The sequence below is a fragment of the Cricetulus griseus genome, chromosome 4 (assembly GCF_003668045.3).
Source record: "Cricetulus griseus strain 17A/GY chromosome 4, alternate assembly CriGri-PICRH-1.0, whole genome shotgun sequence".
Lineage (NCBI taxonomy): Eukaryota > Metazoa > Chordata > Mammalia > Rodentia > Cricetidae > Cricetulus > Cricetulus griseus.
The window spans coordinates 225,584,034-225,607,380 of NC_048597.1; the positions used below are offsets into that span (position 1 = coordinate 225,584,034).

General features: G+C 42.7%; 1 protein-coding gene and 1 pseudogene across 6 annotated transcripts in view; one reads left to right on the plus strand and one right to left on the minus strand.

Moving 5' to 3' along the window:
• The window catches only part of Golga4 (golgin A4), an 86,181-nt gene that overhangs the window by 16,525 nt on the left and 46,309 nt on the right, over positions 1–23,347 (plus strand). For 5 of the 6 annotated variants that reach the window (XM_027415339.2, XM_027415340.2, XM_027415341.2 and 2 more), the window contains 9 exons: positions 3,070–3,135; positions 7,137–7,448; positions 10,298–10,345; positions 14,026–14,082; positions 17,437–17,535; positions 17,980–18,112; positions 19,447–19,631; positions 19,933–20,016; positions 22,116–22,263. In XM_027415339.2, the coding sequence (XP_027271140.1) occupies positions 3,070–3,135; positions 7,137–7,448; positions 10,298–10,345; positions 14,026–14,082; positions 17,437–17,535; positions 17,980–18,112; positions 19,447–19,631; positions 19,933–20,016; positions 22,116–22,263 (1,132 nt within the window). The remainder of the gene's footprint in view (positions 1–3,069; positions 3,136–7,136; positions 7,449–10,297; positions 10,346–14,025; positions 14,083–17,436; positions 17,536–17,979; positions 18,113–19,446; positions 19,632–19,932; positions 20,017–22,115; positions 22,264–23,347) is intronic. The other variant, XM_027415342.2, reaches the window with a different exon arrangement.
• Positions 12,475–13,460, minus strand: LOC103160439 (annotated as a pseudogene).

Here is a 23,347-nt window from a genome sequence, read left to right on the forward strand (position 1 = left end):
AGACTACCAGTTTACTTAAAAAAAAAAAAAAAAAAAAAAGACATGCTATATTGTGCATATAGGAGTAATAGAAACTTAAAAGATATGATAAAATAATTTCTTTTCAGTTCCTAGTCTGTTGTCAAATATGCTACAAGGTAAAAATGCTTTAAATTATTTAAAAATAAACTTAAGTAAACTAAAAAAAAACCTAATCATATACATTTTATATGTTCATGATTAAAAACGTACGTCTTCATGAGAAAGGGAAACTACAGAATAATTATTTGGTATCATAATAAAAACTTAGTGTGGATTAATTACAAGTTTATCAAATGCTGAGTTTTCCCTAATTTAGTTTTTTTTTTTAAAGGTTTTTATCAGGGGAGGCAGATATCACTATCATTAGCTCTGGCTGTCCTGGAACTTGCTATGTGAACCATGCTGGCCTCAAACTCAGAGATCCACCTGCCTTCCAGTTGCCAGTGTAAAAAGTATGTGCTATGCTGCCAGGGCTTAATTTAATTTTGGAAAACATTTTTCTTTCTGTACTTTTAAAAATAACTGTCTCCTTAGTGCTCAGCAGTCAAAAAAGTGACTATAGAAATATTGAAACAGGTGTAATTAGAAAAGATTGTAGAAAAAATGGAAAGAATATATTTGAAGACAAATTTGGCAAAAAAGAGAAGCTGTAGGAAAATCAGCTGAATGGATTTTTCTGTTGTTCAATTATTGCCCTCAGTTGGTGACCCTGGTCATCAGCATATGTTGAGCGAGTGCTTCCTGCTTCTCTGGAAGACTTTGAGAGTTCCTGTGTGAAGGAAGTGCCCAGGCAAGGATTTAACAATGGTTCATTAAGTGCCTTCTCCTAGGCAAAATGTCAGGTACTGGGCGCCAGGATGGGAATATTGGTGTGCCTGCCCTCTGAGAGCTGATGGGTTAGTGTGGAGACAAAGATGTCAATGTGTATGTTTACACAAAAGAATCCCAGCGTTGCAGGAGAAAATAAGCAGCGTACAGGAGGTGTTGGGTCTGCAGATGACAGGGATTGCAAAAGCTGAAAATGGAACAAGGCAGAAAGGAGGACTCTACAGATAGTGGCAGAAACCTCAAGCTTTGCTTCTAGAGAGCCCTGATTTAGATTCACACAGTCTACTAGGCCAGTGTGCTCCCTAGCTATACTGTACTTGCTTGCTGTATAATACAGAATTTACGTTTAAAAGTATTTTCGAGGCTGGCCATGCATATGCATGCCTGTAATCTCAGCACTCAGGAAGTGAAGGAAGGAAAGAAAATCAGGAGTTCAAGGCCAGCCTTGGCAACTTAGTTAATTTAAAACTTTAGACTACGGAAGACCCTGTCTCAAAACAAACAAGAAGTCTAAAGAGAAGAAAGCTTTAAATATGGTTTTAAATCTTGTGTGCTGTGGGCTTGGTGGAGCAGCTTCCTCCCATGGACCACGGTTGTGTGTCAGGTCATTCATTGCCTTCAAGAAGAATATGGACCTGGCTTTCCCTCTTTCTCCTGACCTAGCTTATGGAGCTCTCTGAGGCCTTCTTCTCAATTTCAAGTGTATTCCTAGCCTTCCAGTGTATTATCATGATGTTATGTAGATAATGTGGCCTGTGCAGCATTACCTGTGATTGAAGTGGTTGTGATCAGGAAGGCTCGTTAATTCCAATGCTCTCCCAACCTTTTTTTTTCTATGTAACTTAAAAAAAATTAAGAACCTATTTTAGAGGGAAGCGAAGGTGCTTAAAAGGTTTGATGCAGGAAAACTTGAAGCATATCATAGATAATAATAATGTGACTATTCCCCTCACCACATGCCTGTTACCCACTGCTAACAATATGTAGCTCATATCCATCCTTTGGGATGCTACCATCTGTTCTCACACATGGTCACTTTGTTTCCAACCTCCACACACGCTGGTTCCTCACTGTGGATGTCTCCAGGAAAGTAAATCCTACACTAGGATGGTAGTGCACCTGTGTAACTCAGGACTGAAAAACCGAGGCGGGAGGGCCTCCTCCGAGCTTAGGACTTTAAAAGACCAGTCTGGGCAACTTAACAAGAATGCCAAGGAAATCCTCCATTTGTAAATATTTTGCTTTCTTTCCTGAAAAATAAGGCTAAATTATATTACACAATAAATTTATAATACCCAAAGATTACTTTGTTATTAATAAATACCTAATTTACCTTGAGGAACTTGAGAATACTCTTGACAAGCTACCCATTTCTCTTTGATCTTTCTTTGGGTAAGCTGTAAAGGAAGAGGAAGTGTAGCATGTAATTGCTGGGCTACTGGGACAGTGACCAGTGTTGTATGTGTGGGGTGCCATGCTGCTGTGTAAAGCAGGGAGGCGGTTTTCCTAGGGGGCTTCTGTAGTGTGGTGAATCACAGAGGCAGTGCTCCGGGCATGCTTACCGAGTTCTCAATCTCAGAATCCTGAGCTTTGTCTGTGCAAGCCATGCCATCCGCTAACCAGTGACTCTCCCTGGGAGCACTGGGCTCACCAACAGAAGAAAACAAAAGCCAGTGCCTGTGGAAGAAGTTTCCAGTAGAACATTTTTCCCAAAGTGTTTACACTGGCTTCATTTACATTGCTGGCTTAGAATGAATGAAGCATTTCAATTTCTTATTACCAAGTTGTTGTTTTTTTTAATAGCTTTGCCCAAATAATTTTAATTTGAATGTGATTTTACTGTAGGGAGCAGGTGACATGACTTCTTTTTGGATAGTTTTCTATTGGGAGTGAGCTATGCTGACCAAGTCCCTGTTGGTGGGTTTTGTTATGGGGACAAAACCAGTGTTGTAAGGGGAAGAGGTTTGTGATTAGTTTGAAATACACTTGCTACACACTAATCTTTATGATTTAGTTTCATGTTCTACAGCAAAGTCATTTTTCTAAAATACTTAACCACACTACTTTTGCTTGCATGAAAATGTTCTAATAAACAATTACTAATTTTGTTCAATAGATAAAAGCATCTGCTAGGTTTTACTTAATATTTTGTCTTAAAAGCTTTAAAACTTTAGTTTTCTGTTCTTTTTTTTTTTTAATGATGTTCTTTCTTGTTCTTAGAATGTATCAACACAAGCTACAAAATCTCCAGATGGTGTTAATAGAAGTGAAGCATCCCCTCCTCAGGTTGGTTACTAATTTATTTAAAGATGTAAGTCCTTTCAGATTGTTGGCCTGTTTGTTTTTACTAGTATGTGGCTGTGTTTGCAGACAAAGTGGCTCATCAGGTAAAGGTGCTTGCCACTAGGCCTGATGACTGACCCACTGGTGCCGGGAGGGATCTGACTCTGCAAGTTGTCCTCTGATTTATATGTTCTATTTCCTAATATGCACAAATAAATTAGTGGATATAATAAAAATTTTAAAATTCCCTAGAATCAGAAATAATTAATAAAAGCCTTTGGCTCCCTTCTGGTCCCTTCCCTCTTCCTCAGAGGTGATCACCGTTCTTGCTCCTAGCACTGCAAGTTAATTTTATTGTTTTGACCTTTATAAAAGTGTCTGGTTTCCTGCCTGCCTGCCTATTCCCTCCCTCCTCCTCCCTCCCTCCCTCCCTCCCTCCTCCCTCCCTCCCTCCCTCCTTCCCTCCCTCCCTCCCTCCTTCCAGTTCTTTAGGTCACATATCAGGTATTTACATTATGATTCATAAGCTGTAACTCCAGAGGATCCAACATTCTCACACAGACACGCATGCAGGCAAAATACCAGTGCACATAAGATAAACCATTAAAAATATTATAACTCATAACAGTAGCAAAGTTATAGTTATGAAGTAGCAACATGAGGAACTGTATTAAAGGGCCACAGCATTAGGAAGGTTGAGGACCGCTGCTCTAGATAGTTTTACATCTCACCTTGACTGGTCTAAAACTTCTGTGTAAGCCAGGCTGGCTTCAAACTAGCAGTGGCCCTGCCCCTGCCTCTGGAGAGCTGAAGTCACAGTGTGAGCCCAGCATGGCTGGCAGCTTTTGTTTCATACCCCATGATATTGATTTGTATTGTTGCTATGATTTCAAACCATTTTCATTGCTTTCTAGTATTCCAGAGGTAAACAGGATTGTTGGCTGCTATTCCACTGGTGAACAAGACAGTTAAACCGAAATTCTATTGACTAGGCTAATTTGATTTAGGGTCTTTGTGAATTGTGTCTTTTGCCGGCCGTATTTGCACCTCTCTGCTGGTGCATGTGTTCAGAATGGAATTGCTAGTGCAGAGGGTGATTCTGTGTAGCAGCAGCCACAGCTGGCAGTCTGCATGGGTTGCCTCACATCCCCACACTGTGTGTCACCGTAGTTTTAATTAACCGTTTTCTGGACTGGGTGGGGTTTGGGTGGTTTGCACCTTAATGGGTTTAAATCTGTGTCTTAGAAGCTGAACATTTTAGTCTGGTTGTGTTCTTGCTCTCAAACTCTGGCTGTGGTAGGAAGGAAGAAGGAAAGGTTGGATTGTAACTTGATAAATAAAAGACCCAGAGACAGATACTGGGGTTCAAGCTTTGTGAAGATCAGAAAAGCAAACAAGCCAGACACTAGGTCTTACCTCTGCCTCAGCTCACACCAAGGAGCAATCCTCTAACTGCTCCTGACTTCACTGCTCCTCAGATTCACTCAGACTGTTGTGCTCTCCTCAACATGGCTAGAGACTAAATCTCTACATGAGACCCTTTGCTTTTTATACCCCTAGTGCTGGGATTAAAGGCATATTATCCCAAGTGCTGAGATCATCTTTGTGTGAGCTGTTTCTTTTTAGGACTGGATCAATCTTGTGTAGATCTGGGTGGCCTTGGACTCACAGAGATCCATCTATCTCCTAATCATGAGTACTGGGATTCAAGGTGTGTACCATCATTGCCTGATCTCTATAGCTTGAGGCTGGCTTTGCTTTCTGAATCCTCAAGCAAGGTTTAATAAATCATAAATAATATATCACCACACTGGATGTCATGTGAAAGTTGTACCTGCTGTGGGTGAGCCTACATTCTTAATACCCACCCACCTCATGACAAGGGTGCTGCTGGCTTCATCTTATATAGGTAGAGACAGGCAGAAAGAGGTTGTGTCACTTCTTCAAAGTCATTTACCTACTGTGGCAGAGCTAAGCCAGGCCCCTAGCAAATGCCCTTAGTTCTTGTAACCAGAAGAGTGCATGCTCTGCGTCCACCGTGCTATGAGCCTCTTATTTCTGCCTTTGCTTTTGTTTGAAGCTGCATCTCTTCCTTTCCCGTCTCTTCATGCTCATTGCTGCTGCCTGTTGTGTTAACTCATTCAGTCTTTGCTGTAGTCGTGCAGAGTAGATGGCGTCATCGTCATCATCGTGCTCTCCACCCCATCTTACAGAGGAGGAGACAGGACTGTCGAGCTTAGTAACTTACTCCAGGTCCTGTAGAACAAGTAGTTGAGACTTGGGCTTTGGTGAAACTGACTCTACCACTGAAGGGATGAGTCACACAACTCTTCAGAAGGCTGAAGCAGAGTGATACACACTTGCCAAGCACGTGTTAGCCCTGTGGTCCTCCCAGCTCCAAAAAATATGCAATGAAAGTTACAGCCCATCATAGTAGATGTGGCAGCTGAGATGATATTGGTCTACAAACACAGACTTTGACATTGTTCATTAGCTGCTGCAGACCCTGAAATCCCAGCTGTTTGTAGTGTTTCTTCCCACGTGCTTCATCTGTCTGTCCCAGGGTCTTTTGTGAGGATGTTGTCATGTGGGCCAGACGATAACTGGTAATGGAATTGCCAGTAAGAGCAGTTTTAAAGATTTTTTACAGGACGCATTCCTTCTCTTCCTTCTGAGCCCTCCATCATGAGGATGAAACTTGTACATTATGGAAACAAACTAAAAGGTGCAGAATAATGTAACACAAAAACTACATCCAACCAAAGTTTTACCATGCGAAGACAGGTTATCTCTGCATGTGTCTGTCCTTTGTGACTGTTCTGATGGCACCTGTGAAAATATACATAGAAATTAAAAAGTACTTAGAAACAAGTCAAAATGAGCTCATGATATGCATTCTATTTTCTTTTTTTTTTTTTTTTTTTTTTTTTTTTGAGGGAGTGTTTCAAGATAGGGTTTCTCTGTGTAGCCCTGGGCATCCTTGAACTCGATCTATAGACCAGGCTGGCCTCAAACTCAGAGATCCACCTGCTTCTGCCTCCAAAGTGTTGAAGTTAAAGGCATGTGCCACCACCACCCAGCTGCACACTGCTTTCTAGCTTGATATTTATTTATTTATTTATTTATTTATTTATTTAATAATTATATGTATGCATATGGGGGTATGCACTTGGGTGCAGGTGTTTGAGGGGCCTGGAGGCATCAGATTCCCTGAAGCTGGACTTACACAGGTGCTTGTGAGTCACCTGACATGGATGCTGGGAATAGAACCCAGGTCCTCTGAGAGGGCAAGACATGCTCTTACCCACCGAGCCATCTCCCCAGCCCCTGCAGCTTTGGGCCTCTGGGTATACTCTGCAGTGCGCTCTCTGCTGTGGACATTTGAGTGGCTTCCAGGTTATACTACTTACAGACAGCCTGAGTTCGTGGCCCGGGCTCCAGCAGAGCGAGCTGTATGACAGGCCCACTCCACTTCTCCATTCCCCTCCAAGAAGAAGTGGCTCACTAGAGCACACCTTCTCCCTCAGCCCATTCCCCTTTTTGGTGAAAAGAATGATGTGGACCATTAACTCCATGAAGACTCACCAGGTCAGACCCACTTGGGTTGAGCTCCTCACCTCGGACTTCACCCCGAAGCCCACACTTTGGGCACAGCGTGTTATTAAAGGGTCTCCCAGGTGGGTAGATGGGGTCACTGTGGGGTCAGCATGGTAAACGGGCTTCCTTTGTACAGATGTGCAGACTGAAGGACAGTGACTCAGTGACAGCGTGCACTGCTAGGTGACGGGCAGGAGAGTTAGAGCCCAGTTCTCAGACTCCAGATCCAGACATTGCATTTACAGAAATTGGCCAGTGTCTTTCATTTTCACTAAGCAGCGTTTTGTGTTACTTATCTGGGATGCAAATTGAACTTGTTAGAGTTTTTACTAGACCACGCTGGTGACAGGAGAGTAGATGTCTGAGTGCATATTTTAACTCTTGGCTCTGCTGGGCTTTGTTTACAGTCGGGCGACACACAGACCTTTGCACAGAAGCTCCAGCTCCGAGTGCCTTCAGTGGAGTCTCTGTTTCGGAGTCCCATAAAGGAATCTCTGTTCTGGTCTTCTAAAGAGTCTTTAGTGCGAACATCTTCCAGAGAGTCCCTGAGCCAGCTTGACCTGGACTGTCCCGCTGCCACCTTTGACCCACCTTCTGATATGGAGAGCGAGGCTGAAGACGCACCAGGCAGCTCTGACAGCCTCAACAGAGAGCAGTTGCTTCAGCGGTTGCGAAGAATGGAACGAAGCTTAAGTAGTTATCGAGGGAAATATTCAGAGGTAGGAGCAGGCCTTGGTTCACACGGCTCAGACGTTTCCCCCTCGGTTTGTTCTCTCATTCATAGTACTGCATTGCTTTTAGCCTGAGACTGGCTGACCCTGGTCCTGGTTACTGGGGGCAAGTATTGTTGGTGGCAGGACCTAGATAGTCTTTCTGTGTTACTTTTAGCAGACTCTGACATTTTGGAGATTATTGTGCATAGCCTGGTTTTCCCATTCTCTGCAGTGTCCTTCTTGCCCTTGCTTATATATGAGTCTTCCTGCTATGTCACTTCCTGCCTGGATCACCACTTCTTTACTACATTTCCCAGAATCCTCCCTGACTCCTAGTCCCGCCTAACTTGCTGCCTCATTGGCCAAACAGTACTTTATCATCCAATAAGAAACACATACACAGAAGTACTTCAAGTACTTCCCCCATCAATGAACCTTTTTTTTTTTTTTTTTTTTTTTTTGTGGTTTTCTGAGATAGGGTTTTTCTGTGTAACAGCCCTAGCTATCTTGGAACTCGCTCTATAGACCAGGCTGGCCTCAAACTCACAGAGATCCACCTGCCTCTGCCTCCTGAGTGCTGGGATTAAAGGCGTGTGCCACCACTGCCTGGCCTAACACATTAATCTTTAAGAAAATTCATTTTTATGAGCTTAGGTGTTTTGTTTATATGTATATCTGTGTACCACTTATGTGTTGGGTGCACTTGGAGGCCAGAAGAGGATGTCAGAGCCCCTGGAGCTGGGGTTATGATATGGACAGTTGTGAGCTGCCATGTGGATGCAGGGATTTGAACCAGGATAATCTGAAAGAGCATCCAGTGCTCTTAACCACTGAGTCATCTCAATAGCCCTCTAACATGAATCTTACAACTGCTAAATTTTTGGTGACTCGCTCTGTTTGGTGTAAAGGGAGAAATACATAGCGCTTTCCTTATTCATCCATCTATCCATCCCTCCATCCACCTACCTACCTACCTATCTACATATGTAACTATTATTAATAATACATATTATCTATTTCCTTTTTGGTGCTTCAGGAGCGAAAACTGTATGTCTGCTCCCTCCAGTCCCTTTCTGTCCAGTGCAGTTAAGAAACTCTGCTTCAGGAAAGCCTTTGTTGTCCACGGCTCTTGTTTATCATGTTCATTGTGCAACTTTTTAATTGGACATGGCTACTAAATCAATGTCACATTCAGTTTTTCATGAATGGTAAACTTCAGGGTTAGGGTGTAAAGTTAGTTCAAGTTTTATTGTCTGTGTAACTAGTTTACTACCCTTTTTATTAAAACTATAAAATGCTGGCAAAATAGAAAGGAATTTTATGGACCCTGGAAATGTAAATGGGACATTGAAGTCAGGTATCTCTTTTGTAGCTGAGTGTGGAGCTAGGTAATTTTTTTCCTTCAAAAATTTTAAACTATTAGTTTTTTATTTCTGCCTATGTTAATGATGGTCTTAAATCTTTTCATTTGTCTTTATGCTACTGTTATAGATTTATCCATAGTTTTAAATGTCTGAATCTGGGACAACAGTATGATTAGCATTTAAGTATGCCAGATACTGTTTACATTTATAATGGCACTTAATTTTGTACCATCCTTAGGAAGTGAATGTGAGTTTGCTTATTTTTGTAGAAAAGGGATTAGAGATCCACAGAGATTAACTGACTTGCCACGTAGGGTAGCAGTTGATAGATTCTGTATTTGTTTCTCAGTCACTCTGGCTGCTCTCCCATTCTAGGCTGTCTTAGAGTCAAGCAGCTTTTCTGGCATAAAGAGACCCCATAGCCTTTGCCTCTCTCTGCTCTCCCTTGCTGCCCGCCACAGGTATCCGGGATGAAGTAATGCTGTAAGTGACATCTAACTGGAGCTGTTCTTCCTCCCATCCGCCTCCTTTCTGAGTACAATAACCTTCCCAGTCTAGAGTTAATAAGGGGGTCCTGCTCCTAGATCGCTTTTCCCCTACATCTCTGACAGCCTCCTGACCCCAGACTTCAGCAGTGACATTTAGGGGCACATATCATGTTTCCAGGGAAAATGGAAACTCTCAGAGACCATCATGCTTCCCTACAGCTGCTCTGAGCTCGACAGAGGCTGCTGGCTCTGCCAACGGAAGTCCCAGTTGTGCATTGAATGTAGCTGTCAATGTGTAAAACCTACCAGGTTAAAATTAAAAGGTGTCATTCCATTGCTTCATGGGGTTGTGTTGGAATGTTTATCCTGTTCAGCCTAGGGCTTGGGTTAACTCATTTCTATTTGTTAGCTATGCATTTCTTTCCTCAGACATTTTTATTAGTTTGTTTAATAATTTAGTCCAAAACAAAAAAGTCACCTGGAGAGCTTTTAAAACAGATTCCTGTTTCTCCACTGTGTTCCTTAGTTCTCAGTTAGTCAGTTTTGGGTTAGGCCCTGGAATTTGTTTCCCCGAAAACACTTGCACAGTGCTGTTTGTTGTGGATGTACTTAGTCCGTCAATACAATTGGGTACCCTTCCACCTTCAGGCAAGTTGGCTGCAATTCTCACTTGTACCTGTAAATTAGGTGTTGAAATCTGAAGACATACCTGGAGATTCACTGGCTTACAGTAAACTTACAACTTACATTTTAGAAATAGACTTGCTGGGCTGGAGAGATGGCTCAGCTGTTAAAGGCTAGGCTCCAAACCAAAAATGTAAGAAATAGAAATAGACTTCTCACGATACTTAGTTTTGGATTGAATTAGGCTCAGTTGTCTGTATATGACTGTTGTGATTGGTTTTTAACTTTTATAAAGAGAAAAATTTTAGTAGCATTTAGAATAATGAATTGTATTTATTGAGAAATAACTAATATTATTTTGGTGGTTTGTTCGTTTTAGCTCGTCACGGCATATCAGACTCTTCAGAGGGAGAAGAAAAAGTTACAAGTGAGTGATTTATTGACCTTTGTTGAGTTAAATTTGATTTTAAAGTTAGAAAAATTATCATAGGAATATTTACTGTCTTTTGTAAATATTCTGTATAGTTCCAGATTTAACCTGTTTTACCATTCCTAGTGGTGTGATAAAAAAGTGAGTGATGGTGACCCCAGAGATGTTTCCCAAGATAAAGACCACAAGTAGGTATGGCAATCCCAGCAGCAGGATCCTGTTACTGAGCCTGATGCAGTACAGAGCCACATAGTGTGCCTGTACAGAGCAGAGCATGTGGGCATGGGGTCTGCACCAGTCACTGCAGAATTGTGTCTGTGCTAGTCCTGCAAACAGGACTATCACAGCCTCTCAAGAGAATGAAGGGCTGTATATGCGCCAATCTTTTGCTTTCTGCAGGGTCACCAGGGGAAACATTTTCCTTTATGCAAATGACTGTAGGTGATTTTCAGTTCACCAAGTCCTGTATGGGCAAAAAGTCCAGCACAAACTGAAGCCGTTGTGGATAGGACATGGACCTTTGGGAGCCACAGTTGCTTTGGCCCCAGGCTCCCGAGTGTCTACGAAGAGCTGTCTAGCTAACTGCTTGTCTGATAGCCTGTCTCTGACCTGGGGTACCAGGGAATGGTCTAATGCTGCCAATGAGGGAGTGCCATCGCTCCACCTCCAACATTTTAGCTTGTGTAAAAGAATAAATACTAAGGTGTTATAGTAAATGTTTATCGTTAGGCCTAACAGTAGTCTGCAGCATTTAACTTGTGCCCTAGTGCCTCAAGAGGCAGATCCCTCTATGTCACTAAACAGACATTTTGCCTGCCTATATTCACCCCCTCTGCCCCCGTTTGTTGTTAGTCACACAAATCTGAGAAACTGCAAATTACCCCATTTCTTTTGTTTTCCTGAGACAGGGTCTCTGTAACCATTCTCCTGACTCAGCTTCCTGAGTGCTGTGGTTCCAGGCATGTGCCATTACTCTCCTTAGTTCTCCCCCTCTGTGTATTAGTGACAGACAAGTGCAAACAGTTACTGTTTCCATGGGCTGCAATGTGGCATTCATTTCTTGTACTAATAAATGCTTCCAAAGTGTGAGGCATTCATCTTTTAATACATTACTCTTTTAACTTGATTAAAGAATTTAAAAAAGAATTTAATTATTATTTTTATGAGTATGGTGCTTTGCATGCATGTTTGTCTGAGACCATGTATGTGCCTGGTGCCAGCAGGGGCCAGTAGAAGGCCCCCTGAACTGAAGTTATAGATGGCTGTGAGCTCCAAAGTAGGTGCTGAGAATTGAACCTGGGTACTTTGGAAGAACAACTAGTGCTCTTAACCACTGAACCATCTCTCTAGCTCCTTTTTTAGCTAGTTTCTTTTTAATGGATAGTTACTACTTTAGCCACCTGTAATGCTGTTCATAAAAATTAGATTTTTTTTTTTTTTGCTTTTCTTTTCTTTTAATAAAGAGACTAAAACAACAACCATCACCAAATCAGGCAGATGGTAGCCCCAGCATTTTCAAAGCTCCAGCCCAGAAGCCCTATCCCCCACCCCCCCCCCAAAGTAGACAAATAAGCAGAGACTTTTGCATTTAAAAAGTCAGTGGTATTCACATTTTCTCATAACAACATCAGAATCTCATTAGCAAAACAATTACTGAAAGAGTTCTTTGGTCCACCACAGAAATTCAGGTGAGAGCCAGGGAGGAGCTCCACATTCTCAGGCTTTCCAGGAGCCGGCTTTCCCCTCCCACAATGTAGTTATTGAGAACTGAACTTGTGGTCAGGATTGGTAGCAAGCACCGTCCTGGGCCAAGCCCTCTCGCCTGCCCTGGAATCTCATGTCTCGGGCCATTTAACTTCATTTCCCCCTCAGAATTTGCTGCAGTATGGGCTATTAGGAACACTTTATTTGGAGTTGTTTAGAGAAGACCTTCATAAAATTAATAACTGTAGACCTCCTAATAATTAAGAGCATTTTGGCCTCACTTGATCAGAGTTCCACATACAGATTCAATTGATTTGTTTCTTTTGGTTTTTTTGAGTTAGTTTCAGGGGAGATTTTATTGGGAGAAAAGTCAGTTACCTATTCTTAAATTACATAACCTTGGCAATTATGCAAAAGACATTTTTTCACTTGTTGCAAGATGCTTTTCTGGGCTGGCTGCTGACCTAAGACATCGGAAGGTAATGATAAGCTGCGTACTGTCCAGTCACGTGGTGGTATATCTGCCTCTCGATGTCTGAGAGCAGAGAACTGGCCCCTATCCGGAAGAGGTCAGGTGTCAGCCACTCCTCCCCCAGCTCCTCCTTTATAAGAGAGAGCCATGCAAGGGACTCCTTTGCGGTGCGGATGCCTCCTGCAGGTTTAAAGTCTACCTTGTTTCCAGTTTTCCAGAAGAAATCTCTAATGGCCCGTAGCATTACGATCGCTACTGGGAAGGTGGCATTTACCGTTTCTTTTCCAGTAGAAGTCTTAATAAAATCTGATCCTGCCATCATTGCTACCAGGCTGGCTTTGTAGACGTTGGTGAGCGGGCTGAGTTCTCCCGTGGCTAAGATGGTTTTGAGATGTGCCTCCCCACAGGCCTTTCGAAACTGACTGATCTCGTCGTAGAGGGCTTCCCACTGGCCAGTCAGCACCAAGGTCCTGTTAATGACCACTTCGATTTCGGTAGCTCCATCCTCCACCTCCAGTCTGATCTCTTCCAGTCTTCAAATGAGTCCGTCCGGCTGGAAAGCCAGTGGCCACTGATGCCACCGGGATGCTTCAGCTTGCGGCCTTCAGCGCCTTCACAGTGTCGCACACCCGGGCAGACGGCCGCTGTGGTGATGCCTTTGTCGTGCATATTTAAAGCTTTTAAGAGGTCTTGCCGGATTGGATATTTGGCTTTGTAGCAGAGCCGTTGAACATTAGAGAACGTGTCATCCCCGGAAAGTGTGGTGAGGTCTATACATGTAACAGCCTTCAGGAGCCACGCAGCCTGCCACTCCTTCTTCACGCTTCTGCGAGCCTGGATCTGTTCTGCCCACCTCAGAACAGCTGCCTGGTTCACTTGAACTCTGGAGATCCAGCTGAGATCGAATTCTGAGCCCCAACAATGAGTGCCCATGGTGAAAACAGTTGATGACCGAAAATTAGATTTTTTTTTGTTTGTGGTTTTTTTTTTTTTTTGAGACAGAGTTTCTCTGTGTGTAGCTCTGGTTGTCCTGGAACTCACTTTGTAGACCAGATTAACCTAGAAAGATGCACCTGCCTCTTCCTCCCGAGAGCTGGGATTAAAGGTGTGCGCCACCACTGCCTGGCAAAATTAGGGTTTTTTTTAAAGAAAAGTTTTATATAAACTTTTACAATATGATAGTGATAATTAACATGGTCTATGAACTTCTAAGTTATAGTAAAATCATTTGCTTCTGAAGTTTGAGTTTACTTTACAGATTTTCTGTTGTTAAAGTTAACATGTGGTTAAGTTTGTAGTTTGACTTCCATGTCTATGCATTTTAGCAAATGTAACCACTGTCATAGCCAGAATTCAGAGTAATTCTGTGCTATCATATTTTAAATTTTAACTGTTATCAGATTTCCTGAATTGACATAGCCTTGCTATTTTTTTTGCATGACTCTGCCACGTAGATGTTTAACCACCCTTTTCCTTTCTTTCCTTTTCTTTCTAATTAAAGGGTATATTGAGTCAGAGTCAAGATAAGTCACTGCGGAGGATCTCAGAATTGAGAGAGGTAAGTTGGTGAGCGACACTTGAGAACAGTGATTTAGCCTCTTAGTGTAGAGCAGAGCGCCACACGCTAGACTGGCCTGACATGTAGTAAGTGAGGCAGGCGAACAGCTAGGCCAGCCTGTGAGCTCACACACTATCTCTTTAGTTTTATTTGTGTGGTTTTCTATGGTAGATGTTGTTGAAATTAATGAAATAGAATATATAAGTCTTCCGTGTGAGTAGTCACTGTCCATTCCCAAGGCTAAATTGTTTCCACTGCTAAATATCCTAGGCTTCTTTTTTTTTCCTAGTCAATGTGGTTTTGTTGAAATAAAGTAACTTGTGATTTGGGAGTGGTAATTCTTGATAGGGTTGGATTGAGCTCCTTCATCTCCCCCTGGGCAGCATTTTATCCAGCAGTGAGCCCACACAGAGGGGGCCTTTTCAGATGCTTCATTGTTGGTCCCCTGCTCCACTGCCATGTCCTGCCTGGAGCCCAGCAATAACAGACTACTGGCGCTTTCTCCATACCTGCTCTAGTGTTGCTGGCATGTCTGATTGCCTGTTTGTGTTGTGAATGTGCTTCATGGGTATCAGTTTGCTACTTGTGCTGTAGCTTTGAAGCAGGTGATTTCAGGACAAATAAGAGTATTTAGAATTTTATGTATTCTGAATAGAATTTTATTTGTGACATGACAGTAGCTGATGGAAGCAGAAGCCGAGACCCACAGCTAAGCACTAAGCTCAACTCCTAGAATCCAGTTGCAGAGAGAGAGGAGTGATGAGCAAAGGGGTCAACACCAGGCTGAGGAAACCCACAGAAACAGCTGACCTGAACAAGGGGTTGCTCATGGACCCCAGACTGATCATTGGGAAACCAGCATAGGATTGAACCAGGCCTCCTGGACATGGATGTCAGTTAGGAGGCCTGGGCAGTCTATGGAGCCTCTGGTAGTGGAACAGTATTTATACCTAGTGCAAAAATGGACTTTGGGAGCCCACTCCACATTGAGGGATACTCTCTCAGCTTAGACACCCGGGGAGGGCATAGGCCGTGCCCCAAATGATGTGACAGACTTTGATGATTCCCCCATGGAATGCCTCACCCTCCCTGGGGTGCAAAGGAGGGATGTTGGGATGAGGGGTTGGTTGGGGCCATGGGAGGGAGAGGGAATTGGGATTGATATTGTAAAATACGATTGTTTCTAATTTAAATAAAAATCTAGAGGAAAAAAAAATAAAAGGAATTTTATTTGTGGAATTTATCAGTCCAAGATACATAGTGTATTAAAAGTACAAATATGTTTAAAGGTGAGCAGATTGGTAAATTTACAAATAGCAATTGCTAGTATAAAACTGGGGATATAGTTTAGTGGTAGAAAAGTGTTGAGAAAGTAGAGGGAAACCTGGAGGGAGGGGGAGAGGAGAAGGGAAAGAGGGAGGGAGAGAGCTTTCTGTCTGTGAGAGGAGGCAGAAGAAAAGCAGGGAGCAAAATCTCCCCTTTGAATGATGGGTGTCACCAAGAACAGCCCTCTTGTTCCTGAGAGCAGTTGTTATTTTTAATGATAAGTTATCCGAATTGGTTGCATATGAATTTCTTGTATCACATCATTTCATTTGTACTGAAACTGTGTTTAATTTCTAGTCTCTTGTTACATTTTATATACATCCAATTATTATTGTTTTGTTCTTTAAAACATTCTAAACATGACTTTGAAAACTGGTTTACTTTTGTTACTTCACCGAGAATAAACATTGACCCTTATCATACAGATAATGGTAGACATTCTCCCTTTGTGAGGTATGTTTTGAACTAATACCCTAGAAGAATCACTTCTCCCTGAAGTGAGGGTGAAGGGACAGAGCTCACCCTAGAATTCCCGAGTCTACGTTACTGGTTTGACTTGGAAGACAGCTTATGCTGGAGAGCGTGGGCTGAGCAGGGTGGGCTGGAGAGAATTCACCTCAAAGCCTTTTCAAGTTACAGGTACCTTTGCTTTTCCTGGAGAGACAAACAATGTCTTTTTTGCTTAATGTATTATTTATTCCCTTTCTTGTGTTTTGAGTAGATGAAGGTCATTAATTGATCCTGTTTGGGGCAAGAAATCCAGTGTCCAGGTTTTATGCATGTAATGATTAGATATCTGTAGCAATGGAGTGCAGACTTGTTTTAAAGTCCAGAGAATGTCCGTTAGAGGAGGGTGCAAGCTTTGAGGGTGTTTGTAATGGTATTTATCTAGAGACACAGAATACTTTTTTTTTTTTTTTTTTGACCTGCCGCATGTCATTCTGCTAAGGAGTCCCTCACTGAGGGAGCTATCCTCAAGAAAATGGGGCGTGGACCTCTGCTTTATTAATAGATGGGTAAGCACATGTGATATTCCTTTTTGCTACCTTACTAGTAAGATTACTGCACTAGTAATCTTAGTGCAGGGAGGAATACAGGGTACAAGATAGTGCCTTGCTGTTTTGAGAATGAGTCAGTCTGAAACAGTTCAAGAACTGGGGCTATAAGCAGTGGACTAGCGTCCAAAGAGAATTACTGTAGCAGGTCTGTGAGGGACGGATGTGATCAAAGGGGTGTCCGTCTGGGTCGTGTTCACAGTTGTAGAAGAGAGAACCCAGATAGAGAGCGATTAGTAAAAGAATCGGTCATATGCAAGTGTCAACAAAACAACTGAGATATAACTTTGAGTATTTTAAGTTTAGGGGGTTTGGTGTCCTACTAATATATTCCAGATGTTCCTCTCTAACTTTCTAAGAAAGGGAGATTGAGGGAGAAACAGAGAGGATGTACAGCTGTCTTGAAGGAACAGAGAGAGTCAGTAAAGGACAAAGAAGCCTGGAGCTGGGAGGGCACTGGCAATGAGTGGTGCCTAGATCGAGGAGGTCCTTCTTTGCCTGGTGCAGCAGAGATAAACATTGACCTTAAAAAGTCACGTTTGCAGTCATTTCAGGAGCTGGAAGGCTTCTTCTCTGGTGGTCAGCCAGTTAGTTCATCGTCTTGGCTCTGCGGATGGGAGTGCTGTGGTTCAGGCTGTATGGGGAGGGCGCACTTGAGCTCTGTTGCCATGTTGCACTGCAGTCCACACTGCACTTTATCTAAAACCTACTTTTCCCTTGTATTTCCTGTCAATCACTGCAGGCCTTTACAAGAATACTTTTCCTTTGGAGACCTTCATATTGTTTAAGAAACCAAATTATTTACTGATGTTAAGGTTTTAAATACTAAAGTCCTCCACACTGAAGATTCTCTAATTATTCTGTATATGCTATCTTAAGAGTGAGACAAATTTGAAACAGTGATGTTGTAAACTTGAAGTTTGTATCTTCTGTTTTATATTGAAAGCTACCTGTAATTCCTTTTGTATTTTAGGAGCTGCAGATGGACCAGCAAGCAAAGAGACATCTCCAGGAAGAGTTTGATGCTTGTCTGGAGGAGAAAGATCAGTATATCAGTGTCCTCCAGACTCAGGTAAAAGAGCGAGCAAAAGCACAGAAGCCAGTGCTAGATAAACAGGGATTGTAGTCAGATAGCTGAAGAATGTCAAATGTAAAGAGGAAAAAAAAGCCTACTTTCTTCCATTTTAGCACTATATTTTGTTTATTGTATCTTTTGGCTGATTGTGGTATTCCCACTCATGGCACATGCAACAGGCTGTGCTTGGTATAGTAAGCGTATTGTTCTCCCCCCCTCTTTCTTTTTGGTTTTTTGAGATGGTTTGTTCATTTAGTCCTGGCTGTTGGGAAACTCCCTCTGTAGACCAGGCTGGCCTGGACTCAGGAATCTCCCTGCTTCTGCTCTGAGTGTGGGGATTAAAGTTGTGCACCATCATCACCCAGATTCACTCTGTTTCTTACAAATTTTAAATAAAACATTTCTGCCATACCTTTCTTCTACTGCTGATTTCTCTTTTAGGTTTCTCTCCTAAAGCAACGTTTACAAAATGGCCCAATGAGTGCTGACTTAGCGCAGCCACCCCCTCCCTCGGAGCTCCAGGTAGAAGTGGACCCTGACAGAGAGAGGACAGAGGATGTCGGGGAGCCAGTGGGTAAGCTCCGGTTTTGTCAGAGCGTCGTGTAAAAATCAGAGGAGAATGTCAAGAGGGTTCAGGATTTGAACCGATAGACTAGACTGAGGCAGAAGTAAGAAGTAAGGTAGCCTTGACCAATCCTAATGTTTCTTCAAAGATTCAAGTTAAGTTGTTTTAAAAATTTACTTTTTTTTTTTTTTTTTCCCCCGAGACAGGGTTTTTCTGTGTAAAAGCCCTAGCTGTCCTTGAGCTAGGACAGACATCCGCCTGCCTCTGCCTCCCAAGTGTTGGAATTAAAGGGGGGAAAAAACAACTGATTTAAGACTTGAAAATTGCATAAACTTTAATGAGACCACATTTTTAAATAATTGAAGTACATAAATTATGATACACAATTTCATTTTCTTGAGATGGGGTCCCATTATGTAACCCAGATCACTCAAGTTGTGACTTTTTCTGCCTTAGCTGAAGCTTAGCTGCTTAAAGGTTTTGTCACCACACTTGCTTTATGGCTTTGTTCTCTTACAAAGAGACTCTCAGTAGCCTTTGGTCCACTCAGAGGAAGTAGGTTGCTGAGCAGCCAGCCATCTGAGCAGTGACCCTGCGAAGGGCTTCGGTTCCTCTAGGTGTGAAAATGGACTCATAAATGCAGGATATAAAATCTGTGGTAACCAGAAATCCTTCCAGGAAGAGGGTAGAATGTGGCTAGAAAGAAATCTTAGTAATACTTTTGAGATGGGAAATAGTGGGGGCTTAGGAATGGCAGACTTTTAAGTAGGCTAGATCCAGTAAATGCCAACATTATACCATTCCAGGGTAAGGTTGAACCACTAATGGTACGAATTTATACTTCGCATCTTCAAAAAATATCACACAGTAACTTGAGAGTAGACGTTTGGAAGAGTGCTACTTGGCTTATTGGGGTATCCCTTCTCTTCTTGATTTGTCTGAGAGTGTAGAAGAGGACATTGCAGGGACTGGGTCTGTGGCTCAGTGGTAGAGTGTGTGTTTAGCTTGCAGAAGGCTAAACACAGCTCCCAGAACCCCTGACCTCTTCCCTCACCTCTAAAAAGATGAACTTTCCCAGAGTTCTTTCATATTCCTTAAATTTTTTCATTTCATTTCTTTTATTTATGTAGTGTCTGTGAATATTGATGTGCCGTGTGATGTGCATGGGGAGGTCTACGCACACCTCATGGTGCTGCTTCTCTCTCCCAAGTGGGTCCTGGGGATTGAACTCAGGTCATTGGACATGACTGGGTAGCAGGCACCTTCACCCTCTGCGCATCTCACTGTCCTGATGACTTGTGTTTGTACCAACCGTTCTGTTCATGCTGCTTTACCATTTGTAGGAGGTAGAGCTTCCACTAAGACACTGGAAATGCTTCAGCAAAGAGTGAAACGTCAGGAAAACCTCCTTCAGCGCTGCAAGGAAACAATTCGGTCCCAGAAGGAGCAGTGCTCGCAACTAAGCAGCGAAAAGGAAGCCCTGCAGGAGCAATTGGATGAAAGGTTGCAGGAGCTGGAAAAGGTGAAGGTGAGAGACCACTGAGTTCTGTTCTGTGTAAATGTGTAAACCAGACCCACAGGCTCCAGCGTGGCCTGTGCCTCCTCCGGGGAGCCACCTTCACCCTCCTGCCCATAGACAGGGTGGAGAGGGCGTCCTTGTCTGAGCCCCAGGTGCCCTGGGTCTTACAGCACTTGGCATACTTTCCAGGCTCCTCTGTACTTCTCCCTACTGCACTGTAAGGCTTATCTAGATTAGATATGCTGCATAGAGTTCTCAAATGAGGCAAAGCTTTATTAGAGATGGAAATGAATTTCTAAAACTTTTTTAGGAGCTTCATATGGCTGAGAAGACTAAACTTATCACTCAGTTGCGTGATGCAAAGAACTTAATTGAACAGCTTGAACAAGATAAGGTAAAACTCCCAAATTTATGATACTGAGATTTGACAGGGGCCCCCATACTTGCTTTGAGAGCAATTAGAAGTATTTATATACACCTGCTTTTCAAAATTTTTGTAGATGCTTTCATTAAAAACTATTTTTAATTTCTAGATTTATATAGTTTTCCCATTAATAAACCTGATTCTCTGAATTCTTAATATCAGTCAGCATTCTGTCTTAAAGACAACAGTAATGGTTACGAAGGAAATCTATTTGTAGTACATACCCATTTTTCATAGAAAAATTATGAAAAGTTAATACATGCTGAATGTGAATGGTTTCAGTATTTTCTTTGACATTGTAGAAGTAGATTGACCATTTGGGTGAGTTGCCTTAAAAGTAGAGAAGTGATAATGTGTATATTAGCATGAAACTTTTACAGTGGGCTTCAGGATGCTCAGGTTGCTGGAGGACTGGGGAGGGGCTGAGCTCTCGGTAGGCACTTTGGAGTTAGAGCGGTAGCTAACACCTCACAGAGGTAGCTGGGAGAGTCACCGGCTTCATCCCAGGTTCTCTGCCCCTTTTGTAAAACATCTCCCTGTTCATGCCATCTATCGTTTTGTTTACTATGTTGGTTCATAACTACAGTATTTTAACCTAGCTTTGAAACAAAGTGTCTTCATTGCCCCACAAGTACAACCACCTAGCAGTTTAATAGTAGTTCATGATGCCATCTGCTATCCATTCACTTCTGATGTTTTATTATCTCACACATTTCTCTCTTTACAAATCAAGTAAATTCTTTTACTGTAACTGGTAAGATGCTTAAGATTTCTCTTCATTGTAGGTTTAGTTTTCCTTTCTCTCTGTTGTTTTCTTTCCTTTGGAGACAGTGAGGGCCCACTACCTCATTTTGAGTTTTCTTGACTGTACTTTGCTTCCCTGGTAGTTGACATTAACCTTGGCCATCTGGAGAGTCTACTCCACACACAGCAGGGTCAGCAGCCCTGCAGGTAAGGTCTGAGCACCTTTTCAGGAGACTAGCCAACCACCCAGATTGTTTGTCCCAATGACTGGTTTTGCACATGATGATTTGATTTCTGTCCACACATTGACTTTTATCTCTGTAGAGATTCTCCGCAGGGGGAAGAGAAGCCTCTAGCAAAGTGGAGGGATGGCGGGGCCTCCCTTGCAGTAGTTAGGGGTAGTGATGGAGCCAGAGGGAGTCACAGGAGAAAAGCGAACTAGGCCCAGCTGGGCTTTAGCCTTGTTCCACCCAGCTGTGGCAGCAACTGTCCTACATAGTGTTCCAGGCCTTTTCTCTTGGGCCTCAGCCAGCTCTCAAATCATGACACGGAGACTTCTTGTTAGGTATGACTGCTCGACCTAGCTTAGGCTCATTTCCTGCTAGCTCTTTTAACTTAAATTAAACTGTTTCTCTTTATCTACCTTTTGCCTCGGGGCTTTTTACTTTTCTTTCTGTATGCCTTACTTTCCTGCTTCCTCTAGTGTCTGTCTGTCTGTCTGGCAACCACTTGGTTTCTGGCCCTGGGTTTATCCCTCTTTTTCTCCCTCATTCTCTCTCTTCTCTCCTCCTGTTTCTTCACTCTGCCTACCAGCCCTGCCTGTCCCTCTTCTGCCTTGCTATTGGCCGTTCAGCTTTTATTAGACCAGTCCTGTGCCTTAGGCAGGCAAGGTGAAACAGATGCAACATAAACAAAAGTAATGTATCTTTCCCTAGTTAAAGTAATGTTCCATGACAACATAGTGTCTGGAATTCTTTGCTGTGAAACCACAGGTGTTAACTGCGGCTTATTCTGGCCCTGAGTTACATTCAGAGGCTAGTTTTGTTTATTACTGTTTATTAAGATGGGAATTACCGCACCGATAGCAGGATTGTAAAATAAATCTTGTAACTGAAACACTTACTGATAAATATTTTTGTATTGAAACACCCTGTCTGCTAAGGCACGGAGCAAAAGCAGACTTGAGCTTCTGAGCTACTGAAAAGATTCTCCCAGTGTCCTTAGTAAGAAATGCCTTCTCTGCCTCTCGCATCATTTGGGCTGTGTTGTGTATTGGTGATGCAGTGTTGTTCTGCAAATGCTTTAGAGTCTGCACTTCTGTCCAGGGAATGGTAATAACGGAGACGAAGCGGCAGATGCATGAGACCCTGGAACTGAAAGAAGAAGAAATCACTCAGCTTCGTAGTCGCATCAAACAAATGACTAGCCAAGGAGAGGAATTGCGGGAACAGAAAGAAAAGTCTGAAAGAGCTGGTAAGAACACAGGGCTTATATTTTATACCATCCCAAAAGTCACCAATGTTTTTAACAAACGAGTTAATTATTGATATAGCTGCTTAAGTGTAGCAACTCCTTATAACACAGTGAAGGGCTTGTAGAGAAGGAACGCCTCTATGGTTGGGTGATTTTTATATATATGTGTGTGTGTGTGTGTGTGTGTGTGTGTATGTATACTTCTGAATGTTAGAAGAAAATGTGATAGAGACCATATGTGAAGTATTAATTAATATCTATGCATTACAGAAAATGTTTGTTGACCTCTGCCTTAGAGTATTAAAATTCAGGCTTATGGAAGTTACATAGCATGGGACTTATTTAAAATAACTGCTTCTTTATAAATGATGTAGGGTAAACAGAAAGCATACGGTGTTTATCTGCTTCCATTGGTGTCAGCAGACAGTTCAGGGTTGCACATATTAGCTGAACAGAATACAGGCCAGAGTAGTGTCCATCACATTCAGTACTGAGCAGTGCTGAGAATGGGGAAGATGAGTAAGCAGGTCAGGAAGGACCTCAGTGAATGAGCAGAGTGGAACTAAAGAGAGGTGAGCTTCATCCTTGTCAGCCACTGTGAGATTGTGACCCGGCAGAGGAGCACATGGCATCAGCTGGAAACCATGTTTGCTGAAGAGGGAAAGGAACTTGAAGTTTGAAGGAGCTGGCTATTGGGATCTTAAAGGTGAGTGGCTGCGTTCCAGCCTCTGCGAGGACAATAGGAGCAGGCTAGGGGAACACTGTGATGGAAGCTCCTCTTGTGTCTGGGAAGGAAGTGAAGCTGGAAGCAGAGCCGGAAGTTCAGGTTTGAGGAAGAGAACACTGGCTGCCTAGGGCGGTGGTTCAGGGAGGAGAAAGGGGAGAGGAACAGAGGTTAGGATCACTCAGATGGTCCAACATTTTAATCTGAAGAGAACGCTGAATAATAAGGGTTCTAAATTGGGAAATTGGGGGTTGATTCCTAAAATGTTTGTTTAAAATATTTTGAATTTGAATTAGCCATGGGATTTACCAGTGGAATTGACTTGCAGGCATGTGGAGGTAAGAAACTGGAGCATCTTTG